The following is a 23,178-nucleotide window of genomic DNA, read 5'->3' on the forward strand; positions in this document are numbered from 1 at the left end:
GTCTACATTTTTGCTGTCCATAGATAGATGGATGCTATTGTCTCTTTAATTAGACTGGGAGCACTCATTGGCCTGACCTGTTTGGTTACAAAGGAAGTAGCTGCAGCTCTTCCTGTGTTGCTATGTATTCGCTGCTCGCTATAACACTAATGTAACCTATAAGCGGTGGGGGCCAGCTTGTATAACCTCACAAAAAGGACTCTCCTTAATCTTTATTTATTTATCGACTGTACGTGTCGTCTTTAGAGCTGAGAAAACGCAGACCACAGTGGCAGCCGCAGCAAAGCTGTGCCACTGCGGTCAATTCACTGATTGTGTAGCTTAGCTTTGATGCTAACGGTTGCTAGCAAATCACAGCAGCAGCCGACTGCGCTTGTTTACAGTTTCATTTAGCCTATTTTTTTATTTATTTTTATTTTTTTGTATGTAACTGTCCTTGTTGCCAAGGGCAATCACCACGAAGACAAAATGAGATGCTTTTGGTGCTAAGAAGAAGATGAAGTCTGCCATGATGAAAGAGATGGAAGAAGAAGAGTACAATGTAATCACAGTCAAAAAAGAGTCTGACTCAGAGCAGCAGACCTCATCCGCTGAGGAAGATGAAGACTCTAATGAAGAACACACTACTAATGGATGTGATCTGAACGTTTTGATAAAGGAGGAACCTCATCTGCTGGAAATCGGTGAGGATTTCTGTGAGGACACATCGAGCTGTTTGGACAATGAGCCTGACAATGTCAGCGATGGTTACCATCCGGATGAGGGACACGTCAAAGTTGAGTCTGACTTTGACCTCCCTTTTGATTGCGATTCCGATGGAGCTCCTGTCAAGGAGGAGACAGAGTCGTGGTTTAAGGAGGAGAGGGAGAGTGAAGAGGAGGGTGAAGAAGAAGAAGAAGAAGAAGAAGACGACGACGACGATCCGGGGAACATCCAGGAGGAGTTTGAGGAGGGAGAGGGGGTCTGCACAGGTATATTGTCACTGGAAAAGAGAAATACTGTTGTTTCATGTTGCCAATAAAATCTGAAGCGCCTTGCAAAATTATTCACACTCCACAATAGAACTGAGACTGAAATTTTATATAATAAACCAACGCAGATTAGTACATTATTGTGAGGTGGAAGCCCTACAATATAATTTTAAAAGTTATCAATAAAAAGATATGGTGTGCATTTATATTTGCTTTGTTGTCTCTGAATGGGTAACAAACCTAAGCTAACACAGCAAAGAAAAGTGCAGGACTGATTCAATAACCTTCAATTAACTGTGGGATGGTGTGTTAAAGGTGCATTATTATTTTTTCTCTGCTCACAAAGGATAGATTTCTGGTACTTTCCCACCTGAGCTGTAGACATCTGCAGCTCCTCCCCAATTAGCATGGGGTCTCTTAGGCTGCTTCTCTTTGCCTAACCAGTGAGAGTGGACAACAGTGTGGTGGTAGGTTTCACAGTAAGGATGGGTAATTGTATGTTTTGTTTATTTTGGGGGTACAAAAATGTAAATTATGATGGAAATAAAATCTAAAACCTGACAGTTTGGATCATTTTTATTGCTTGAAAATGTTTATTTTAATGTTAGTTGAATAAGTACATTTTAAAATCAAACTGAATGGAATTATGTGCAGTTTTACGGTACTTACTGTAATTGACATAACTGGATGAGTTCTATTTATAGAAAAAATATTTGTGATTTGACTGATTAACTTTAACATGAACATTTTTCCCGTCATCAGTGTCTTTTGTAATACATGACGCAAAATAAATATTATTTTTCCTACTTAACTTTTCATAACTATGCTTTACTTTTTGTTTGTCTTTCACATAAAATCCCAGTCAAATACATTCAGGTTTTTGGTTATCAAATAACAAAATGTGAAAAAATAAAATAAAAAAATCAAGGAGTGTTAATGCTTTTGCAAGGCATTGTTGCTGATTGTTTTAATAATTACAGTTCCACCACATGAGGATGTTACCTGTTTTTTTCTAAAGTTTTTTGTTGGAAAATACAAACATAAAAAAAAAATGTGTTTTTAATTTCCCATAAATATATGATTCATAAGAGGTAGAGCTTTGGAAAAACTGTTGGAAATTGTTAAATTACAGCAAAGCTCAGCGAGGTTGACACAAGACTTTAACAAACTGGTTAAACATAGTCTGATGAAAAAAGTGACATGAGGGAAAATGAAACAAATATTCCTTGAATGTTTTCTCTGGCTGACATACAGCTGTCATCCCTACATCCTTTGTTCAACCTTCATGCCAGTTGTGTGGTGTTTAGAGGTTATGACCTTTAGTGTAGGAGGGAAAACATTCAACCATTTCTTTCTGAGTCAGATTTCTTGTTTCGGTGGCATTAGGAGGTTATCAAATCCCCCCACCGTAGTATCATCACCAGTCAAAGTGGGCTTCCTGTTTGTGCTGAATTTGACAGTACAGCCATGTGTCACAAGATTGAGGAATGAGCACTTGAGGGGTCCCTGGAGTTTGTTTGATTTTACTGCTGACATTAACAACTTATTCATTCAAAAAGTCTAAAGTCCAGTTAAGGATCAATATTTTACTCCTAGTCTGAGCTGTAAATGTTTAACCTAGTGTAAGTCCATTAGCAGGTGTGAGTATTTTTTATTTATTTTTGGGTTCTTTGGACTGGAAGGATAACGTCTCTGGCTGGGTTTAGTGTTGCCCATGACTAGACTTACACAGCACTTCATTATGGCAGAGTTCAGCACTGCAGGTTCACAGTCAGTCCAACGGGTTGCAGTTGTTTTTCTATGATGGTAGCAGGTTAATATATCAATAAAAACACATAAAACCTCATCAATAAAGCTGTTTATTGTGCAAGTTAAGTTCTTGCCAGCTCCTAGAGCTTCAGAAATACTTCACCCAGCTTCATTGCCAATACGCATTAGAACAACTCGAATCAAATATTATGACATTTTTAACATGGTTTTTCATGCAGTACCCCATTCTTTCCCTGAGTTGTCTTGAAATCTCAAATATCTACCTAAAATAGTGAAATCCTTGATATTTTTTATAAAAATGCCAAGAAAATCCTGCTTATTTAGCTGAATTTTATTTTGGGTTTGTTAGATTCACTAGAATTAATATGTGATGTCAGCTCAGGGTATACGTTTCGCAAAACAATTATTTCAGCTGCTTTATTTTTGATATTACAGATATAAAAAAAACCTCTTTTTTTGTTGTTATTTTTTTGTCAAACTTCAATGTCTCAGATCAAAGGTACATTTAGTAAGCTATAATTTTAGTTGCACAGGCAATAAAGCGGTTGAACACACTGAGAACCAGCACCTAGTGCATGTCTGCAGGCAATAAGGATTTCCTGTATTATTTCCTTATTTCCTGCAATAAACTGAAGATATATAGTGAGCGCTGGTTCTCAGTTTCCTTTTTGGTTTTCTCTCAATTCATCATGTAACACACTTTCCTGTCTGTGTTTGTCTCTCCTTAGAGCTGTCTTCTGAGTTTTTTCCATGTCCCCACTGCACTGTCTCCTTTACTGACTTGGATTATTTAGAGAAACATGTGAAGTGGGTCCATCAGAAAGAGTATCTTGCTAACCTCAAAAAGAGCCTTCCAAACCACACCCTAAGCTTCAACCTTAAACACACCTGCGCCATCTGCAGCTGCAACTTTAAATCTAAAGTTCACCTCAGCATCCACATGCGCGAGGCCCACCCCTCGGCTCCCCCCCGCAGGCTTCATCCATGTCCGACGTGTGCGCGTAGCTTCCAGTACCTGAAGAACCTGAAGAACCACTGCACCCGCTGGCACAACATGTCTGTAGTCATCCGAGGGGGCCACCTCAGTTGCGCCGATTGCGGGAAGAGTTTCAAGGCCACCTGGGGCCAAGGTCGCCATATGTGTCACGAACCAAACGTTGAATCTGAGGATAAGCCGATCTGTCTAGATACCGGCTTGCCTTGTCCAGAGTGTGGCAAAAAGCTGCGCACGCCCCAGAGTCTGGGGGACCACATGCGGACCCACACGGGGGACCGGCCGTTTGTCTGCAAGGACTGTGGGAGGAGGTTTGGGGAGCGCAGCAGCTGGCGCCAACACATGAAAATACACCTAGGAGACAAGCCGTTTAAATGTGATGTCTGTGGCAAAGCGTTCATAAGGTCACATCACCTTAAGTCCCACTTAACCACACACTCGGGGAAGAAGGAGTACTCCTGCCCTGAGTGCGGGAAGGAGTTTGGATTTAAGTCCAGCCTCGATCTTCATGTGAGGACGCATTCCAATGAGAGGCCTTTCCACTGCAACGTGTGTGGAAAGAGCTTTAACACTCGGAGGAACCTGAGGGTTCACTCCAAGCTTCACAACAACGAGAAAGCTCACCAGTGTGGGGAGTGTGGGCTGGAGATCAGAGATCTGGGAGCTTTAAAAGTCCACCTACGGACACACACCGGAGAGAGGCCTTACCACTGCACGGTGTGCGGCAACAGGTTCATTCGCCTCTCGCATCTGAGGAACCACCAACGCACCCACACTGGCGAGAGACCCTACAAATGCAACGAATGCGACAAGAGTTTCATTCAGTCCGGTGACTTGGTGAAGCACAAGAGGATCCACTCTGGGGAGAAACCCTTCGAATGTCCCGAGTGCCACCGCTGCTATACGTCCTCCGGCGACCTGGGCAAGCACAGGAGGAGTCACACTAATCTGCGCCCCTACACATGCAAAGACTGCGGCAAAAGCTTCCGTTTGTCGGGTCATTTGAAAACGCACATGTTAACTCACACGGGGGAAAAGCCGTACTCTTGCCCCAACTGCCTCCGCAGGTTTGCACGCTCTCACCACCTTTCTGGACATGTTGCTAAATGTCGCTGAGCTCTTATGAGGAAGACGCATATGAGATGATCATGATGTGATCTGCACACAATCTAACACTACATTTTGATAAATGTGAGAAAGATTTAACTTGTTTTTAAGTAATTATTTATTAAACACTGTAAGACTCTGAAAACTCTAGGAATAATTGAAATAACTAACCCCAATGCATGACACTTTTCACAGAACCGCCTCGAGCCTCGTCTGTTCTTTGTCCGGAGTGGTTCTGAAGATGTTTTGTAAGACACTATTTTAAAAAAAGGCTTGTGGAAATAGAGCTCTTTAGGATGTTCGGATTGGTTGTTTTGTCAGTTGAAATATGTGTAAAGGTAAAATAAATTATTCATTAAATGCATGAACCCTGTGTCATTTTACTGCTTGACATTTGCATCTGCAAATAATTGTGGGAATCAACAAAAGCTGGTTATTTCTAGTAAGCCGAAAGAGCAAATTCACATTAACAAAGAAAACATCCCTTTAAAGGTAAGCACAAGATTGTTATTATTTGTTATTTTGTTGGCAATTTAACCACAAAGTGATTATGTTCACAGGTCATGTGTAAAACAATAAAAAGTGCCATTTACATTCATTAGCACCCTTGCTAAAAAGCCTTCAAGTAAATTAATATTTTCTTGCAGCAATACTTCACGTAGGCAGGTTGAGGTACAAAGGAAAATGTATTTTTGGGAAAGGCTGGAAAAGCATACCAAAGGGGAACTTACAAAGTTTTGCATTGTCATGGAGGGTTTTCTGCTTGGAGAGTGATTACTGATCCCTTGATCAGCTGATCGGACTGATTCCCAAAGTGGAAGCAGCTGGGACGACCCGACAAGGTTTGAGGTAAGAGAGGGAGACTGGCAAAGGTTAACGACACAATGAGCATTGGAAACAAAATGAGACAGGAGCAACAACAGAACACGAGGATAACCCAAAATGATCTTTTTCTTACTTCCACTACAATCATCCTCACTGTATGTGGTGAAATGATAACATTTGGTCCTGTTACAGTCCTTCAGACTTAAGCTTTTTAATCATCATTGACTGGAGATATTAACTTTAGGCAAGCAGCCATTTCCTTGCAGCTATTGATTCATCAAAATCAACACATTACCCTTATTTGAAGAGTTTTTTTTTTCCTGTTTTGAAGAAAAACAGTTTTTCTGTAATCTCATGTTTCTACTTTATCTAATCAGGAAGTCGTGGATGCCTAAATAAATGTTACCAAACACAGTTCTGTTTTAAAGAGGTAAAGTATACATTAGCATGCTTTGCCCACACTTTTCATTGAAATTAATGTATACGGCCCTAACTGTTGCATTTAGGATGCTATGTAAATAAGCAAAAATATGTTGTTTTTATACCAAGTATTAAAAACTTGTCAGTAATGGTTCTGCCTCGTAAAATGTGTTTTCCCAAAACGTGTAAATAATGATACTCCAGTTGTGTTGGGAAGCTATAATGTTATTTTAGATTTGCATTAACTTGTTCCTTAGCTGGTTGTGTACACAAATCTAAAGGTGTTCAGCATATTTATGTATTCTGAAAATAGCCATTATGCGACAGTGTATTCTTAATTTTATTGTCAGCTAGTATAGTAAAAAGATTCAAAGGAGGCCTTGATTAGACATTTAAACTTTAGCTTTCACACATGCACACAAATTCACACTGAACCTGCTTGAAAAACAAAATACAAATCGCGTTTTCTACATTTTCTAAACTCTGGGGGGTTTATTGGATTTTAGATGAAACGCCGTCTGTTTAGACAAAAATTCAATCTCAAAAGAATACATGGGAAACAATAAGGAGGAAGATTAATTTTTGATTTTGTGGTTTTAATCGTTTCTAAAATGCTTTGTTTTGCTACTTTTTTTTTTTTAATTCATTGCATCTTTTACGCTTCCCTCCCCGTTCAGATTGGAATACATACCTGCCTCGTTGGTCAGTAATCATTGGAAAACCTTGCTAACGTTCATATACACACAGGATATGCATCACTTGGACAAGGCCCGCAACCAAACCTGTCTCAGTCAATTCAGTGGGAATTGCTCTATTATTTTTATGTCCGCAATTACAGCTACAGAGCAGTAACTACGACTCCGGCACAGATAACAAAGATATATTTAGGAGTAAATAATATTGACTGTACCTTTGTTTAAAGCTGGAATCAATACTTCTTAAAGTGTGTCCATTTTTCATTTAGCCGCGTCATGTCTGTGCTGGGAGGAGGGGCGGGGAGATGAATGGGTGGATTCTCTAATTCCCCCCGTTGCAGTTATCATAATTGTTGAACAACCACGGTTTTTAAAGATCGGGCTCGGGGAGAGGCAGGCCACACAAAGAAAGTTAATAGATTTGGAAAATTGAGATGGATTGCTCAGAAGCCAGTTTTGGAGCGTTCCAGCGGCGTGGCAGGCAGATGGACAAATATGATCCAGGGACGAGGAGGTGGGGAGGGTGCTGGGGTGCACAAAGTGGCAGAGAGGGATTTCTGGTAAATACAGGGACATCTCAATAAATTAGAACATCATTAAAAGTTTATTTACTTGGGCACTTCAATTCAGAAAGTGTAACTCGTATATAAACTCCGCGCTAACAGGAATGAAAGGTGTGTTTGGCTAATTGTGCTGGTTGTAGTAATGCTTCTTGGCAATAAATCTTTTGCTGCTGAAAGTCCTGTTGATGTCCTTGAAATGGTGCCACATTTGGAAGCAAGAGCATTTGTGCTTAGAGCAACAGAGCTGAGCTTGTTAAATGCTTTCTGTTTGTTTGGTCTAGTTTTTTTTATGGGTCTGGTTTTTTTTTATATTGGCACTTAAACAAGTTATTTGTTTAACGAACAGGGGCCTCAGTGGTGTGTGAGATGCCCATGGACAAACCACAAGCCCTTGGTTCTTCCTCTTCATGCTGATCACCGTCTTGGTCTCACACTGCTGTAGGAGGGCATTGTGTTCTCAGAATTAATGCGTTACTGTAATCTGATTACTTTTTTCAAGAATAATGTAAGGATTTAACACTGCAAAAAATATAAATAAATTACTGTTAATTCTCAACAAGCAGGCTACGTCACTGGATTGCAAAACCCTGATTTTGTTTGTGTGACTCATGACACAAGTCAGCTTCTCAGATAGCAATAATGCATTTTTTTTTCTTAAAAGTAGTTTTACTACAGATATATCCATGGCATGGGTCAAGGCTGGTCTTAAGGGATAAATGATTGAACGGCTGTTCAGTGGTCCAAAATACTCTTTACAAATAAAAATACATTCGGTTTTAATATTTAAAACAAAAGTGAGAGAGAAGCGGGGAGGCATATAATACAAGTTACATGAGGTCCTGCCTGAATTTTCCACAGTTAGGGAAATTTGGGGAACCATGTCATTTGTTAGGAGAGTACTTAGTGTTTTTTTCCAATAGGCCCTGGCTTTCCACATTACCAAATGTACCAAAACCGGCTTTAATAACCATAGCATCGCTGTGCTTGATCAGCTATAAAACTCAACTGAACTAAACTAAACTCTATAGAGAACATGTGGAGTATTGTAAAAAAAAAAAAAAAAGGTAATAATACTCCAGACCCACCAATGTAGATGACCTCAAGGTCATTATAAAAGTAACAGCACATAAACCTGGTGTCCAGGTGGCCAAATTTACATGTTAAAAATTATTTTATTTATGTTAAAAATTTCTGAGAAACAAAATGTTGAATTTTCTGTAGATGCAAGCAGAAACAAAGGCTGAAAATGAATTACGCTGTGTGAAATGAACGGCTGCGACAAAAGTTGCCCGATTCAAACGGCAGTAGTTCCTCTCTCGAGGCACCAGGGGGAAATGGATAGCTGTGGAAGCGATGCTTCAGGGAATAGTGAACTTCAGGAAACATCTCTCACTCCAAAGTTAGACCTATGAAGGAGAATAAGCCTGCAGAGAGCACTACATGTAGAAAACATGATCATGTCCCCTCATAAATAGTGCTCCTTTGGCTGTAATAGTGCATCCAGTGTGGGCCCTCTGACCCTCTCATTTGTCAGCTTTTAGGATGTTTCACAGCGTTTATTTATCCACAGGGCCCTACATTTGTTTCCATCCGTTTTGATATCGGCCATTGTTTTCACATTTTCTCTGCTCCAAAGAAAATCTTCTCCCATATCCAATTTTCGCCTATGCTGCGTCCAATTTTCCCTAATAATCAGATGATTACGGTGTGATGTTTTCCTTCCCTCCTGTTTGGTGTTCCACTCTTTTTCCTATGCTGCTCCTACGCCCCTGCCATTCTCTTTCATTTGTCTTCTTGGAGTAAAACACGTGCTTGCTTGCATTATGTGAATGTTGGCTCCATCGCAAATCCTCAACAAATCAACGTTACATTTACTTATCCTTCCTCATCTCAAAGCAGCAAAAGAAAAGAAAAACAGGCTGAGAATTAAATTATCGAGCCTTATAAAAGTCCAGTCGAGAGGATTTTCTTCTCGTAATGTAATTCAAACTATCCAATTTTCCTTGCATTTACTGTCTATATTTTGCCAATTTGGCAGGGGAACACATTGTGCGCGTTTGGCCCATGGTGTCACCGGTGTCGTCACGCTACAGTGGTTTTGGTGTTAGCTAGCCTCCGAGGTCAGCGTGTGGGAAGAGACGGTGGCTCTACGGGGCTCATGCCCTGTCCCTTTGGACTCCTGCAGGTCCCACATCCACTCCTCTCATTCGCGGGAGAGGGTTGGGGTCAGCACACGGGTCAATACGCGCAGTTTGGTGTGAGTGGGCGTAGATAAAACTGGCGGTTTTTTTATTTTTTATTTTTTTCTGTCTTGTTGTTGTTTGGGAGGGCCCTCTGGTAAAGCTGCAGCTTACTTCTTTCCCTCTCAAGTCCAAACGCCCCTAAAATCACAGCTCACACAAAGGACAGGGAGAGAAAATGCTGCTAAATTGTGCTGCGCTGAGTGCTTAGAGTGGGCTGCCAAAGTTGCACATAAAAGGAGGGAAGGGAGCTGTTTATTCCACGATTAGTATCATTGCATTGACAGGTTGGTCAAGAGGTTCGGAAGATTTCTCTCTCTCTCCCTTAGCCAACTCAGACAAACTAAACTGGTGTGGACTTTTTCCACTCTGAGCCAGCTGAAAATCTCGGTGACTGCGGCCTCCCTCCTCCTCTTATCCCACAGTAACCTCTTGCTCTCTCTGTCTCTTTAGTGGAGGGATAGAGATGTGGAGGGCAAGAGAGACTGACAGTGTGTGCTCCCCTGCTCAGTAAATATGAACTGCAGCCAGCAGACAGACTCATTCATCACAGGGGAAAGAGAGGGAACAGAGGACGGAGAGGCGCACAGAAAAGACTAAGAGAAATGTCCAAAAGATGGAGAGAGAGAGGGTGGTAGAGGAAAGGTGGGAGGAAGATAGGAAGCAGACGGAAAGAGGATGGAAGAAGGGAAAGTGTTCTGGGTGAGAGGAGTGGGAAGAAGAAATAACAGGCTGAAAAAAAGGAGGGAGAGAGCCTTGGATGATTGAAGGATATATATATATATATCTATATCTATATATATATAGATATATATATATCTATATATATATAGATATATATCTATATCTATATAGATATATAGATATATATATATATATATATATAAACGCAGGGTGGATGTGCATGAGGAAGAAAAATCTCAAAACACTGGACAATTGATGAAATATGGGGGGGCATTTTATATCTCATCACCCAGGGATCTTGTGTTGTGATCACTGGCCTTAAGCATCTTGTTTCAGCAGCAGTATTAGTTTTGCAGCCCTGCAGCCTGGATGTCTCCCACTGATGTGTCGCTTATTTTGACCTTGAATATGCACTTCATGGGGGTATGGTCTATAGGTGATATTTTTTGTTATTTTAATGCAAAAATTTTTTCACTGTGTCAGTTGAGCTAATTTTAAGAAATTTAATAAGAATCTAAAGCAAAAGAAATTTTAAAAACTTGTTTTAGCAATGCACCAGTTGGTTAGCAACATTTTTTTGTCTTTATTTTGCTCTGATGAAAGATCCAGAGGTGTTTTTTTTTTTTTCTAATTCATTATTAACATCAGAACTCTTTTTTTTTGTTTGGTTTACTAAAAGAACTGACCACCAAGGGGTTCTCTGACACGCTTTTTTTTAGTTAAAAAATGGATTGATCACATCCAGAATTGACAGGTCAGAACTCATTCTAATTTTGAAAATTGTATCAGTGAGAAGAAAAACCAGAGATCCAAACCAAATAAATTCAGTTTACTCTAATTAGAAAGAATTTAAACCAATGTTGTACTTTATGGAATAATGATCAGTGTTCTGTAACATGATGCTTTACACTGATGTAAATATGGCTCAAAGTTGCTAGTTTCATTTTTAATGTTGGTGATTCTGCTTCAGTAACTCGGCTCATTTTTATGGCTCCAATACACAACAATTTCTTAAGGCACATGACTGGTTCAAGTGACTTCCCATTTACTACATATAGCGTCAATTCAGTCCAATTTAGATACCTTAAATTGTTCAGTTCTGTCCTATGTAACCCAGTGATGTAGTAGTCAAATTCAGATTTTAATAAATCCAGACAAGGTCAGCCCAATTTATAAGACAATATTGTCAAATCCAGTTGATTCAAACAATGTCCAACATTCTCTATCCAAGGAATTTTAACCAGTTTAATTGGGTTACTAAGTTTTCATTAATTAACCCTTTTCCTCAGCAAGCATGTGTGTTGTTACAGTAAATGAATGACTGCAATCATTTAAAACAGGAAACAGCAGATAATACCTGGTGAAACAATTGGCCATCAAATTGATCCTCCCAATTTGGCCCAAATTTGCTGATTTTTAGAACAAAAAATTTGATCAGTTTTTGGGATTCACCATGTTTGTATGATTAGTTGATTGTTCTTCTGTTTCCAATAACAAACAAGACTCTTTCTGACTTTTTTCCTCGCTGAAACGCTGCAAATAAATATCATGCACTTCTTCTCAGGTTTCAGGGAGTTTTTAAATCTTCCCTTCTTTTCTTGTATGAACAGACACTGATGCATTTAGTGACATATATGGAAGGCCGACTTTATTTACCAGATCTTTTATTTTGTCGTTTTGGTATTCTCACCATGCAAAATGCAAGTTTGCATCGTCAGATTTTCCTGCTTCATTTGCAGATGTGTAGCAGATAAAATTTTTGGTCAATTGGCATCCTGATTCCTTTTTGTAAATATTTAGTAACTTCCTACATTTTTCTGTGCAGACCATTACCAACAACAACTATTCACATGAGCTTTTTAAACATCCCACCGTCCTGAATTTCATGTGAACTTGCCTGTTCTCTCTCTCCCCAGTTCCAGGTCCTCTTCATCTTTTTTCCCTCTCCAGAACAAAAAGACAGGAGAGAGAGAAGATGATGTGTGACAGACGCTATTTTTCGACTTTCTGTCCAGGAGATTAATATTGACACAGTGTGCTTCTTACCAAGGGCTTGTTGACTGTGTGTGTGTTGGACTTTGATTTCATTATCCTCCGCTCAGCCACTTTTTTCTTAAGAATCAGACAATAACAGATGTGGTGACTGAAATGGAGGCACTGGTGTTTGTGGGGCTGAGTGAACAAGTCATATTGGGCGCATCGGTCATCAGTCCTGTTTGCCGTGGTGGTGTGAGCCCCCTCCAGGGGATCGACCTCTTACTTTATCAAGCTTTTTTCAGCTCATCGTGGATGCAGACGTTGGTGAAACACATATCAGTTTGGAAATCTTATTGAACACTATAGTACAGCGTGGCTGAAGCAGTTTAACAGTTGTTGGGCAAATTAAATATTATTAAATATTATATTAGACATATTTTCACAACAGGTAAGGTAATAGGAAATATGTCTGATAGAATATTTAATAATTTCACTGAACTCCAATCCAGAACCACACGGCATTCTGGGGGATGTAGGCAGAGGAAAGGCTTTAGCCGTTCAACCTCTCACCACCAGCTAAGCAAGGCTGGTGGCATCAATCATTCATAGTTTGGTTACCGAGCAACAACTTGTTGAGTTAACTTACGCAGCAGCAGTTTTATGTTTCGCCACCATGTCTCAAAACCGCTTAAAAATAAAAAGAACAATGTGAAGTGAAAGGAAAAAATGAGTAAAACACCTCGAGAGGAAACTGGATGAAACGGCAAAGGTCACGGCACCATTTTGGTAATATTTCAGATATTTAAAACAAAAAAACAACAACTAATCAATAACTCTCAATATCAGTTGATATTAAACCTATTTCAGTCATATCGTCCAGCCACGCTCTCTTCTCCGTACAGATCATCAGCTTTCAGGAGTGTTGCATCTGTTGGATTTGGTCAGATGCTCAAACTGTTTCGTTCCTTTATGTTTTAATTCACCCCTTTTATTATGTTTAACACACATTCATAAAATAGACAAGAGTGCAAACAAATCAAATTATCTTACTTTGCTTTTTGGATTTGACCATGGCTACATCTCTCCATGCTATACATCAATGGGCCTTAATTCTCAGCCAGGGCGGCTCTGTGAATTTTTCGACGCTTATCGAAACGTTTCAGAGATGGGTACAAGAGTTGGATCCAACAGCTTCCTGATTTTGTAATTTCAAAGTGCAGGGCTTGCTGTTAGTGGGAGAATAAAATCAATAGGCCTCCCCGGAGAGGAGCAGGTACGGGCTTGTAGTCTTATGATCCGACACAGGAAACGCAGCCGAAGAAGGAGGAAATGGGGAGGAGCGAGAGAACTTCATTGAATAAGCAAATAGAAAGCAAAACAAGAGGGATAATGCAAGAAGGAGACGAGAGGCCGGTGGGGGAAACAGTTGTCGCCAGAGACTTTTATTGACTTTTTCCCCCCACCTCCTCAGTCCACGTGACTACCAGATAAATTCACACAGAGAGGGAGAAGGGTAGTGAGGGGAGAGGGAGAGAAATGAGAAAATAAATTACTCTGGAAAGATATGACGATAGGCTACACGCGGCTTTAAATCTAAAAGGGAATTCGCGACACACTCGACCAATTTGTCACTGTGCTTTTTGCCTCTTTTCATTTCTTTTTTGATACTTTGCCCCCCTATTATTTTTCACCCCCTCTATACCCCGATGCCCCTAATTTACCCCACTTTTCCCAGGCAGGCCTATCCAATTCTTCTTCACTATGTGTTTTCCAAATCTTCTTCCAGAGATGACATTTCTTTGCTTTGATAAAGGAGTTCTTTCAGTCTGTCTCCTTTATACCATAAAATGTATTTCCTTTGCATGGCAAATTTGTAAACTCGTCTTTCAGTGGGTGCTCCTTCATCACTAACCAGTCAGATCTGAGCCTCCCTCTCTGTAAACGTGGGTTTGTCAGAATCTGAGAGAAAGAAGGAAATGAGATGCATCGCAAGAAGAAGAATGAGGGGCCCATGGTAAAGGATGGCAGGAAAAGAGGTGGAAAAATGGAATGGAAAAGAGAAAAGAAAGAAAACGCAGACTTAAAGTATACCCCCCTCTCTTTTATTTAATTTAGACGCCAGGCGAAAATCGATCCTGCCATTCGATACGCAATCCGAATCAAGGCGAATTAAGCGGGCGGAAATTAACTCTGAAAATATTTTTGATGGAGTGGCTTGTAGTCTCTCGGCCAAATGGACTGCAAAGTGGAACAAATGACAGGGGCCTAGTGGTGGAGACAGCGCCGCTCCATCTTCCATTAGGCCGTAATGGGATAGGTCCAGCCCCCTAGCTCGACTCGGCTGCATTAATCAAAACAGCCGCTATATGAAGATTTATGGTTCTCCACTCCAGCGAAGCCGGAGCGGGAGCCAGTTCTCAGTGTGTATGTTTGAAGGAGGGGGTCGGGGAGTCTCTCCTTCCCTCCTGTCTCTCCATCCATCCTGTAGACTTTGCTCCTACCTGTGGGCCTGTACACAGAATGCGTGTCGCGCCTTCACGCACACACACCTTTAATCCGGAGACTGTGTAATCGCATCCTGTCATCTATTGTCAACATTCGTGTCAAGCCCTGACTCTTTGCTTGACTCTGAAATAAACTCGTAATAGCCGGTCTATATGCATATGCGCATGCTACTTAATCAAAGATTATGATAAGTGATGTTGTGGAAAATATAAATGGCTCCATATGACCTTCAGGCAACACATGGAAAATCATAAATAAGAAACTGATGGCTATAAGAGTAAACCTTTAAAACAGCTGTGCAAAAATCTTGAGTCAACACTGAATTTTGGATACCTTGCTTCCAAAAAAAAAAAAAGCAGATTTTAACCTGGTCTTGATTAGCAGCTTTCCAGACTTTATGTATGTCTTTCAAAGTTTCTCTTTAGATTTTGTTTAGGCTTTTTTCTTTTACACATCATCAGTCAAGTATCACTCAAGAATCTTGTTTTGCCTTAGTTTTGGCCTATGAATTATTTAGGCACAAAAAGACTTTCAAACTCAGAGTATAATCAAGGGAGTGCACTGATCGCAGTTGATCACTGATTATCGACCTTTAAAAAGCCTGACCTGCCGATTCCGATTTTGGCCAATTCTGATTTTTCTTTATCCGAAATGTTCCAAATATAGCAAGAAAATCACTGAGTTTGTAACAGTGGGGTGGCTACAGTTAACTGCAAACATGCAGACATGACCTGGTGGGTGGATCTGTCAGTCAAACCTCTCTCACAAGAGAGCAGAAGAGGACAGTAGGTTTTTTTATCTACTTCTGCCAAGGTAGATAAAATCATCTTCACATGAAAATATCGTCCAACTTAGGACTTGGCTTGGCTGATATATTTCGTAACCTGGGGATGCCTTTTTAGGTTAACTGCTTCTTTTTTAATCAGTTTTTTCAAATGTCTGCTTGTTTGCAAAAACATCATTGTGCATAACTAATGTATTTCCTTATGAGCATTCAAAGCCTTTACTAAATACTTTGTTGAACTACTTTTGACAGCAACAATGGCCTTGGGATTTCTTAGGTCAGTCTTCACAAGCTTGACAAACCTGTTTTTCTTAGTTATTTCTAGAGCTTTCCAGTTGGATGGTCTTCTTGAAGAGTCTCTCTACATTTGAGTGATATTTCTGCCATGGCAATATGATGTTCAAACTGCCATCCTTCACAGAAGAAATGTTCAGATCAGGGGCAGAAGTATTTGTAGCTAGGACACACCACTCAGACACATAACTCGTAAACAAAATGGTTTTTGTTTTTCTTCTGTGCATGACTTAACTGGTCTGTCAAGGTTCTCATGTCAACTCCAGTTTCTTAAGTGGCTTATTATGAAGAAAAATATTTTTTAAAAATATCAATGTTCACCTTTGCTGGACATGTTTCCAGCAAAAACACTTTATTACACATGTCTGCAGTTCAGTCATCTGTATTGCAGTTACTTCAACTGAACCGTTATCTCACTTCATTAAATTAAACATGCTAGACATGGAGAGATGTTGATGGGACTTGCCTTACCTTTATCAGTTTTCAGCAGAATGCACTTACGGTTCACTTTGTTGTTTATGCTTGGAGCAAGAAGTGCAGTGAGTTGTTGCAGGTAACTAGGAAATCCGGGAGTGGATTTTTAGCGGAATGGGTTGAAAAGCTCAACAATGAGCTTGAGGTGTTAAATATTCATTGTCTCCAGACATGCTCTATATTCTTTGGCACTGTCACTATTAACCCATATTTGTTCCAACTTTGCATCACTGTCCTCAATGTACCATGTCATATAAACCTGGTTTGGTCTTGCACATTGAGATTTTTCTGATCCTTAGTAACCTTTCCTGTAAACTGGGTTTAGCTGAAGGATGAAAAAGCTAATAAAGCTTAACTCAATTTCAATTTAATTTAATTTACTTCTAAGTTTCTTTCCTAAATAGCTACTAGTCACAAAAAGAAACAAAATAACACCTATGAAATATCATATACTCTAATGATCAAGAGCAATTTATTAATAAGAAAATTTTGTTTCACAAAAGAAAAATCAGTCCCCTTTGGGGAAAAAAAATAAAAAATCTCCAACCTGATTATGCTGAACACTGGGTTCCCTCATTGTGTGCTTTTACAATGAAAACACACAACTGTGAAAACGTGAGAAAAACCTGATCATTTCATTTGCAGATGACAAAGTAGTGGGAGTTATTAATGATAAAGGTGAACCTATTTAGAGGGAGGAAGTCAGCATCCATGCAGTAGAAAGTTGAACAGAATTTATTTCGTCGGAGATCAGATCTTGTATCTGCCCATTTGGTTGAGGAACACCATGGGGGTTATTGAAAAGGTCTGGAAGAAGTGCCACTTTGAGAGGAAAGTGAAACAAGAATCCGTCTCTTCCACTATTCTCACAGCATTGTTCGGAGCTGCGTGTTACCAGATGCATCTCATTGTGATTTTCTATGGCATACAGGAATAACAGAGGGTAGTGAGGGGAGCTCAGAAGGCCACTAGCATTGCACCTACTCTCTGTCCGGGGTCTGTTTCAGAGACACTACAGGATAAAGATTGATGCAGGATGTCAAAAACCCCTCATAACCTTTGAGCAAACTTTTAGAACTGTTGCATTCTTGCAATCAGTGTTGGTGCTTCAAAAGTAGAAGCAACAGACTGATATGAAGCTTCCTGCCTGCAGCTTAGCTGCTGCCAGAATATACACACACGTCTGCACTTATTTTATATCTTATTTGTTCTAGTGTTTTTATTTGTAGTTTTCTGTGTAAAATAATATATTTTTTTACTCTGTTGCAATTTCATTCCTCAGAGAAATTTCATTCTACACCATTCAGTCAAATAAAAAGAAATTGATTTCAATGAAAGCATAAAGAACTGAATATTGACTTAATATTGTTACATGACACCATGTAACATACGGCTGCCGTTTTAATCAAATACCTGCTGAAAAAGAAACGTCCCAAATGCTACTAGAATGCCTAGTTACCTATTTTATTTTTAAGCATGTATGTATCTTTATGTTATTACCATCTCTGCATGAAGTCACCTCATTCTCTTCCAACAGAACCAGCAGAGGACTTCAATGTGGTGAGACTTCTTGTTGCAGAGCGTGTGCCGCAGCAGCTCCTCTCCTCGTGGCAGCCGATTAGGAGCGCATAGTCCAGTGAGCCGCTGCTGTGACGAGCCACAGGGACAGACAGGGGGAGACAGTGTGACGGAGAAGACGGTGCAGGCCTGAGAAGATTGGCTGCTGGGAACAATCCGAAAAACTTTGGCTAAGTTTTGATGAGATGAGACTGATCGGGCCCGGTGCTGAGAGATCTTCCGTTCTTTCTTTCCTCTTTTCTCTTTGTTTCCAGAGGGAGGATGGATGAAGTCTTCACACCAGATGGATTGCACCTCCCATCTCTTCACACACAATTCTCCATTACCTAACTTTCACAGCGCTCTTTCCTATTCTCCCCTCCCTTAACCTGTGTATCTTGTCAGTGTTTTCCCTCCATTATGTGTGTCCCCTCTCTTTCCCCTCTATCGAGGTCCCCATCTTATTCCACTTCAATCTCTATATTCCTCCATTCCCCATCTTCTGGCCTCTAACTCTCCCATGCGGATAGCCAAACCTACATGGAGACATCTCCATCTCCATCTCGCTATCTCTGCTTTCCTTTTTCCACCCTTTTCTTTCCCCTCTTTTCCTTTTCTTCATGTGAGCAAAGTGGAAGCTTGCTGCCAGTTTCAGTCTGCCGAAGGGTTTATTTAAATTAGAAACGCTCCAGTCTCCTCACCCCCACTTTCTTTCTTTCTTTCTTTCTTTCTTGCTCTCTCTCCTTTTTTTTTTTTTTTTTTTACCTTACTCCATTTCTTACCTCCTTTTCTCGGCTGGGTATGACTTCCTCCTTTGCTTGCCCAGGGCCTCGAGGGTCCCGTCAATGCCAGGCAACTTTGTTTTGTTCATGGGATCAGTGGGAAGAACAGTTTGGAGAGGGAGAGGAAATGAGGAAAAGGGGAAGTAGATGCAGGAGAGTCGGAGGGAGGTCAGAGGAGACCTGCTAGTCAGTCTGCTCCAGTTCCTCCTTCCCCTCACAGCTCATTCTACCCACATTAAGACCTTTAAACAGCTTTAGGCTGCTTTATGGTTTCAGCTTCTCCTACAGGAACAATCTTTTATGTGTTTATTATCTCCTTTGTCTGGAAAAATCTTCCTCTAATTCCTTTACACCAATTGAACTCTGTTATCACACATCTCATGTTTCTGGCCGAGAAGGGTCAGTCATCGCACCTAATCAACTCCTCTGCTAGCAGTCACCGGTCTCCTTTGTAATCCTCTCCTTCCCTTGGCTGTAATCCCCCCACACCCCTCTTCCCTTCCCTGGCTCTTCACCCATTAACACACAATTATTTTAGGGGTCTGACACAGGCGAGGGGGAGGAAACGAGGTGTGGAGAACACAGAGAGCCTGTCCCTCTAATGGCTCACTGACACCAGACGAGCTCATAGATCATGCCGATTATTAATACCTCTGTTAAACAGCGCATTCATGGGGCCACCGCCGCCACCAGCATCATCCACACATCCTGACACGCACATCCACAACCCCCCACCCCGACACCCTCCCTTTGCTGTTCATATTTCATTCCCAGTGCGCGTCTTCATGCGAGCTGTCATTCATGCTTGGTGAATCGGCATCAATTTCATTTGAGTCATTTAAACAATGCCTGGTGCTCATTACACCATGCGCTTTGAAGGGTAGAATCAGATTTACTATTACAACTCTCTTTGGCAGCGCCGGCTATTACTCGCAGGGTTGCTTCCTTATGATTTGCCTCCTGCAGTATTTCTAATGATAGTAATTCCAGGTTTGATTTGATTACTGTGTATACAGTGAGGTGAGATATTCGCTGTGACTCACCAGTAATGACCAGGGAAATGTGGCCTTTATGCGCCAGTGGGGGCCCATCTTAGTGCAGGAGATTGAACGGCAGGCAGAGAGGGTGTGTGTTTGTGTGTGTATCAATGACCTGTCCGTTTAACCGGTGGGGTTGCAGGGAGATGGCAGGGGGGGAGCCAGGCGTCCCCAGAGAGCAGGGTCTGGGGAAATCACACTCTCACTTTCAACAAAACAAGCTGGAGGCTGCATAGCAGCTGGCAGCAGCCAATACACACACTCCCACTCTCCATGTACTATACTTTCCATGCAAAGAGACCCACTTAATGCACTGGATCGAAGAGTATGACCTGTATATATATATAAAATAAATCAGAAGGTAGTTAGGATTCATTCAAAGGCTTCATTCAGAAGAATTTATACTCCTTGGACATTTACAACCACAAACTTTAACGTACTTTATTTTTGTGTGATAGTGACTCCACATGGATGAATATGGAGGTGGCAGCATCATGTTATGGGTATGCTTTTCCTCTACTGGTACGGGGAAAATGGGTCAAATAGATGGATGGAACTAAAGACACAGCAAACAAAATCTGTTAGAGGCTGCAAAAGACTTGACTAGCTCAGAGCTCCAACTTCTTTCTGCCAGGCCTTCAATGTAATAGATTAGATCAAAGCATATGCTGGGGCTTTCAAAGTCTAGATTTAAATCTGATCAGGAATCTGTGGAAAGGATTGGATGTTTTTGCAAAGAACAAGGGCCAAAAATGGTTGTCTAGATCGACAGATTAGGTAAAAGCACCCCAAAAGACTTAGTGATTTCAGGGATGGTTCAGGACTTTTGTGTACAAATTAAAGCCACACTTTTCAGTTTTTCTTTTTATTTTATTTGGCAAAAACACAGATCATTTTCTGTAAGCTTCACAAACACCCCCTACTTTGTATTTGCATGTGCTTAGAATTTTCAGTAAAAGATTGTAGGTTTGTCAGGACTAAACTGATCAAAGTTGAATGGTATCAATACTTGACTAATGCTGACTCACATAAGTATTGAGGTAATTTTTTTCCTCAAGTTTTTTAAGGAACTTTGTTGTTTTCCAGCATTTGAAACTTTCACAGGTCTGAAAGCTGCACCTGCATGATCAAGACAAAAAAAAGAGAAAAAAAAAAACAAAACAAGTGAAAGCTGGGTTGTAAACGCTTACTTTAGTGTTCTCTTGCTCCATTAGCTGATCCCTGGTCTCCATGTGAGCTCTGCTAGTGCCAGCTCATTGATTCCTTAACTAATCACTCTAATTAAAATGCCTTTTATTCATTCAGTGGTTTACATGCCAGCCTACTACTTCCATTTAAGGATCAATCGCCACACAAAATACCCAGAAATTTCAATCAGTATTTCCATATCGCCTTCGATGACTCTCTATATTTGTACAGATTTATGCCTTTTTACTTCAAACGTGATAATTCCCCTTTTGCTAAGCAAGCTGCAGCAGATCCGAGCCGGTGTAAGGCCCTCAGAGTGTGCAAACTATCCATGGTGACTGTTCCCTGGAATAGTTTGTCACCTGAGGAAATTGGTTTCCTGTTTATGCCTCATGTTATAAATCGCTCTGATCGTCTCTAGATGATTCAGGCAGAAAGAATTTATATCCTCATTATTTGAAGAAATTAGAATAGTATAGTCATTAAATAATTAAATTATACTGCCAAAGAATTATACGTTGTCTCAGGCTGTCTCGTCTTGATGGATGTCTGTTTATGAGTCGTTCCGCTTAGAAATTCCTACAACATTTCTTTCCTGATAATATATCAATTTATCAGCAGAGATTTTTATGTTAATTTCCTCCCCCTCCCCGTCCTCCTCCTCTTTAAAACAAAGTATCTCGCTCTCAAACGATCTTGAACTAATTAAGCAGGCGTTAATTAAAAATTCAGGAGAGGATGAACGCGCTCGCATTGTTATGGAAACGTTGGAGTTAATCAGGCTTCCAAATTATTGATAACATCCTTAGTACAGTGATCGATCGGGAAGAGATTAGGTGGCAAAAATAAAGCGGCAGCATTCAGATTTGATGGGCGCGCAAAAACAATTAGGTCCATAATGCAAAATATCAGTCCGAGTGACAAATAGGATATCTTTTTTTTTTTTTTTGTCATATGTATGTGTGTGCTCGTGTACGTCAGCGCGTGCATGTGCGGGTACTTTTCTGACTAAAACGTCATTAATCAAATGTGCGCATTTGGAGTCTGAAATATTGACGTGCGCTGATATGAATATTTCCCCGTTTTTTCCCCCGTCTATTTTAAAAGTAGCGTGCTTCCTGTGTGTGTTTGCATGTTCCCCCCCCCCCCCTCTCTCTCTTTCCTGCCTGCACGTCTGTTTACGCCGATGTCAGAGCCTGTGTGGCGTGCACTTACAAGGCGCTTCATCATTCCCACCAGCGATAGGAGCAATTCACCCATAAAGTGGGTCTTTCGCCCATAAATAATATTCAAGTCGCTCTATTGTTAAGTGAAAAGTTGACTGGTGTTTGATTTTTTTTTCTTATTTTTTTTTTTCTTCTTCTTTTCCGCGGCGACCTCGGGTTAGGACTCATACATCACGGGATGACAGCTATAGAAAGGCCCTAAATTAGCAACTAAATCGAATATTGATCAGCTATGTGCGGCCCTGCGAGTCGCGCCTCCTTGCCGTTTTTTTTCTGGAGTGAAAGAGAGGAGGGGTGCTTTGGAGGGTGAGGGGGGTGAAAAGGAGAGATACAGGGGGGTGCGAGGGGGGCAGTGAAAGGTGCTTCTCCCCTCTCTTTCCCTCTCTGTTTGAGTTTAAGTGTTTGTCTCTCTCTGTGTGTGTATGTGTGTGTTGCTACTTCTAAGCAAAAAAAAAAAAAAAAGCTTTTGTTTTAAAATTGGGCATATCTATTATTTTCTCATAGAGATGTTCTGCATTGCCAAGTGGATGAAACAGCAGTGACACTCATCTCTGTAGAAATCTGGCAGTAATGCCAACTTAAGCTGTCCATCCATCAAGGTTACAAACCCCGCGCCGTCCCACAGCAAGCCAAACATCGCTTCCCGCTGTTTACATAAAGTTCAAATGAAGTCCCTCATTACCCGCTCGCCGATTGGCTCTTGTTTATGGATCATTGACTTGGCTGGCGCTGTGGCATCGACTTCCCCTCTCATCCCCGCGCCGCTGCTGGGAAGCGTGGGGAGGTCGGCGGCGGTGTGCGCACGCTCCGGCAGCAGCGCGGGGACGGGCGTTTGATGAAACGATCAAGCAGACTCTTTTGTCTCTCCCGGGAAACGTTCTGTGTCCGGGGCGGCGATGAGCCAAGCCCAAGGCCGGGGGAAGTGGGTGGTCAAGGTTGCGCCGGGTCAGTGAGATTAGCCCTGGCGCTGAAGATGTGTAACAACAACAAAAAAAAAAAAAAAAAAAAAAAAAAAAAAAAAGAGAGGCCGGGGTGCCAAGGGGGGCGGGGGCGGGGCACAAATGTACGGGGGGGGGAAAAAGGGG

The 23,178-nt window shown here is 41.0% G+C and overlaps 1 protein-coding gene across 1 annotated transcript; it reads left to right on the forward strand.

Annotated features, from left to right (window-relative positions):
• Positions 1–88: 88 nt before the first annotated feature.
• On the forward strand, positions 89–5,210 carry LOC106960023 (oocyte zinc finger protein XlCOF6). Its single transcript, XM_015052933.1, has 2 exons — positions 89–971; positions 3,470–5,210. The coding sequence occupies exons 1-2, from the start codon at positions 497–499 to the stop codon at positions 4,849–4,851; spliced, it is 1,857 nt and encodes a 618-aa protein (XP_014908419.1). The 5' UTR covers positions 89–496; the 3' UTR covers positions 4,852–5,210.
• The last annotated feature ends 17,968 nt before the right edge of the window (positions 5,211–23,178 follow it).

This window comes from Poecilia latipinna, unplaced genomic scaffold (assembly GCF_001443285.1).
Source record: "Poecilia latipinna isolate Pla-1442-1.1 unplaced genomic scaffold, P_latipinna-1.0 Scaffold54, whole genome shotgun sequence".
Taxonomy (NCBI): domain Eukaryota; kingdom Metazoa; phylum Chordata; class Actinopteri; order Cyprinodontiformes; family Poeciliidae; genus Poecilia; species Poecilia latipinna.